Here is a 2,728-nt window from a genome sequence, read left to right on the forward strand (position 1 = left end):
GATGTCTAGAACACTATCGATAAAAGGAGATTTCCAAAAGTTATCTAAGAATGCACTCCATGTTCGGATGACAGTACATCATCCACAAAAAATGGTGTTGCAGCAGCTATAATCGAACATTGCATGGGTTGGTAGTAACTGACAAACACGCAAACGAGAAATCTAAGAAACAAAGAGCAAACAGAAAGAGATTAAGAAACAAGGGAATAGAAACTGACTGGTAGTTGGTCTAGAAATGGTGACTAGAAATGATATAAGATTAGAAGTAAAATGCACGGCAAAAGATGGGCGATAGTGCATGTCTAAAATGTCCTCAATGGGAGCTCATTGGATGGAGAAAAGACTATCTAAATAGTAGTCTTAGGACAGCTTTCTGGCTGCTGATGGTGCTCATCATTATACTATTTCTTACTAATTTCCCAGCCATTCTTTTCCAATTAATAGATTCAGTTAGAGTGAAGAGATGTGGCTTTGAGTACAATGTCAATAAATTCAATTTAAGATTATATAAAAAGATTTTCATCAATTAGACATGCTTGTCAAGGATAAAACTAAAGAAAATCAAAGGGTTACGCTATACACTTCGCTTTACTATATCTATATATGTACAAAGTTCTCTTTTTTTAAGGATTAATAATCCTGTTTATTTCATTCATATATTTTTTTTATTGGATTTATTATTTTTTTTACCTTTTTTTCAATCATCAAAACGTGCAGGTACCAGTCACAAAGGGACATGAACAGTCGGTGGTGCAAAGGCTTAATTGTTGAAAGTTAAAACGTAACCCACTTTGTCCGGATTCTCATTCACGTTGTACTGACGTAGCTGAAAATCACGTCCCGAAGAATAGCTGAAATGACTGCCAGCTGCTGCTGAGGACGAGGGAATGGCAGATGATGAACTCACCGACGACACAGACGAAGCAGACGGTGAAACTGCTGACGATACAGAGTGAACAGACGGCGACGAGTAAGACAGTACGCCTGAAGTGGCTGTCTCCGCTTCGGGCACGCCGTCGCCTTCCACCACGAAGCCGATGCCCTTCCCTGCAGTGTAGGTCAGCGTCCTGACTCTTCCCTCGTCGTCGGTGTACGTGTACGAGCCTCGTACAGTGCCGTCTTGGTCGCTGGTCTCAGTACGGGATTGTCCTTGTTCTTGATAATTGAAGGCATAAGAGGCATCAGCGTTGGAGTCTGCCAGAGGGTCGACGAAGGGAGTTTGTCTCACAGGAACAATGTTCCCCGAAGGAATCCCGAGGGGTGCTCCGGGAACCGCTGGGCCGCGAGGCAGATGGTCTCCTTCCACTACGAATCCTGTGTCAGCTCCAGCCTTATACTGCACACTTCTTCTCTGTCCGTCGTCCTCGGAGGTGAAGGCAAAGCTTCCAACCACGTTGTTATTGGCGTCGGCCGTTTCTCCTCGGGAGTGAGTGGAGGTTTGGAAGTCGAACGACTGTCGACCGTCCAGAGCGAGAGAAGTTTTCACGTTGGCCTGTTCCACGGGTCGCCTAGGCGTTGCAGCGCTGGGAGAAGCGGCATAAGTCTGTACGCGGAGTGGACCAGAGCGCGACAGTTGCTGGTTGACCACTGCGGGGAAGTGCAGTCGTGCAGAGGAGAGCTTAGTGGCTGCGGGAGTAGAGCTGGGATTGAGTGGATCCTGTGGCAGGTCGTCCCCTTCAATGACGAAGCCAATGCCACTTCCAGCTGTGTAGGTGTAGGAGCGAGTTCGTCCATTTTCGTCGATGTAAGAGTATGAGCCACGCACTCTGCCGCTGGCGTCGCTGAGTTCCGAGCGCGCGTGCTCGTCTCCTTGGAAGGTAAAGCCGTAGGAAGGGTCGGCGTTGGGGTCGGCCAAGGGGTCGCGGAAAGGTCTGCGGTTGCGGGCCAGAGCGTGAGCAGTGTCGAAGTCCGGATGTGTGGCCGGGAGATGGGTGCCCTTAGGGACGAATCCGGACTGCCCTGCTTCGTACTGCAGGTTAACTGTTTGACCCTCAGGGTTCACATAACCGAAGGCGCCGCGTTGCTCCCCGATTGCTGATGAGCGTGCGTTCTCGAAGGCGCCCTCGCCGGTGTCGTGGCCATACTTAAAGGTGCCGTCCCTGTGTCGGACGTAGTATTGGGAGCGTCTTCCAGTTCCCACTCGGGGGATTTTGTAAGCGGTCTCGTCCGGGGAAGGCGAAGCCACCACGACAGCCACAATAGCAGACAACGCCTGCAAGGAAAGAAACATCAATTAAAAGGAAGCACCAATAGCATTTTCCAGTCCGCCATCCACGCAAAAGAAATGAAATTTTCTGATTTTCTATCACGAACACTTGGTTCCTGAGTGAATAAACGAGACCGTTTAGACGTATTTACTAGGAATGTTTTAAGGCCCATGATTCCCTCCTTTGAGGAAAATCAATCTGACGGGAGAAGGCCACCGGCGATGTGCAACACCAAGAAAGTCTTTCCGACTTTTATACCCGAACATCATGCTTGGTCTCAGATGCCAGCTAGACTATTTTTATTCCAGAAGATGAGCCTGTTTTACAGTAACAGCTCTTGCACAAGGCCAAGTAACCTTGCGTGGACATGGAATCTCCCGACTGCTGTGTGAAAATACCATTTCCTGCAAAACATAAAATCAGTTTGTCTCACGTAAAAGTGCGTCACGCCAAACCAATAACTGTGATTCGTGATTCCTCAGCTTTGGAGTGCGGGTGTCATCGACTTATCATTATGAAAG

At 48.2% G+C, this 2,728-nt stretch overlaps 1 protein-coding gene across 1 annotated transcript; it reads right to left on the reverse strand.

Moving 5' to 3' along the window:
- Positions 1-517: 517 nt before the first annotated feature.
- On the reverse strand, positions 518-2,261 carry LOC119591979. The gene has a single exon (XM_037940738.1). It carries the CDS (start codon positions 2,228-2,230, stop codon positions 761-763), a length of 1,470 nt encoding a protein of 489 aa, XP_037796666.1. The 5' UTR covers positions 2,231-2,261; the 3' UTR covers positions 518-760.
- Between the last annotated feature and the right edge of the window lie 467 nt (positions 2,262-2,728).

The sequence above is a fragment of the Penaeus monodon genome, chromosome 29, assembly GCF_015228065.2.
Source record: "Penaeus monodon isolate SGIC_2016 chromosome 29, NSTDA_Pmon_1, whole genome shotgun sequence".
Classification (NCBI taxonomy): Eukaryota; Metazoa; Arthropoda; class Malacostraca; order Decapoda; family Penaeidae; genus Penaeus; species Penaeus monodon.

Bases quoted from the DNA above. Each gene is read 5' to 3' on its own strand.
- LOC119591979 (XM_037940738.1), bottom strand. From the start codon at position 2,230: ATGTTTCTTTCCTTGCAGGCGTTGTCTGCTATTGTGGCTGTCGTGGTG.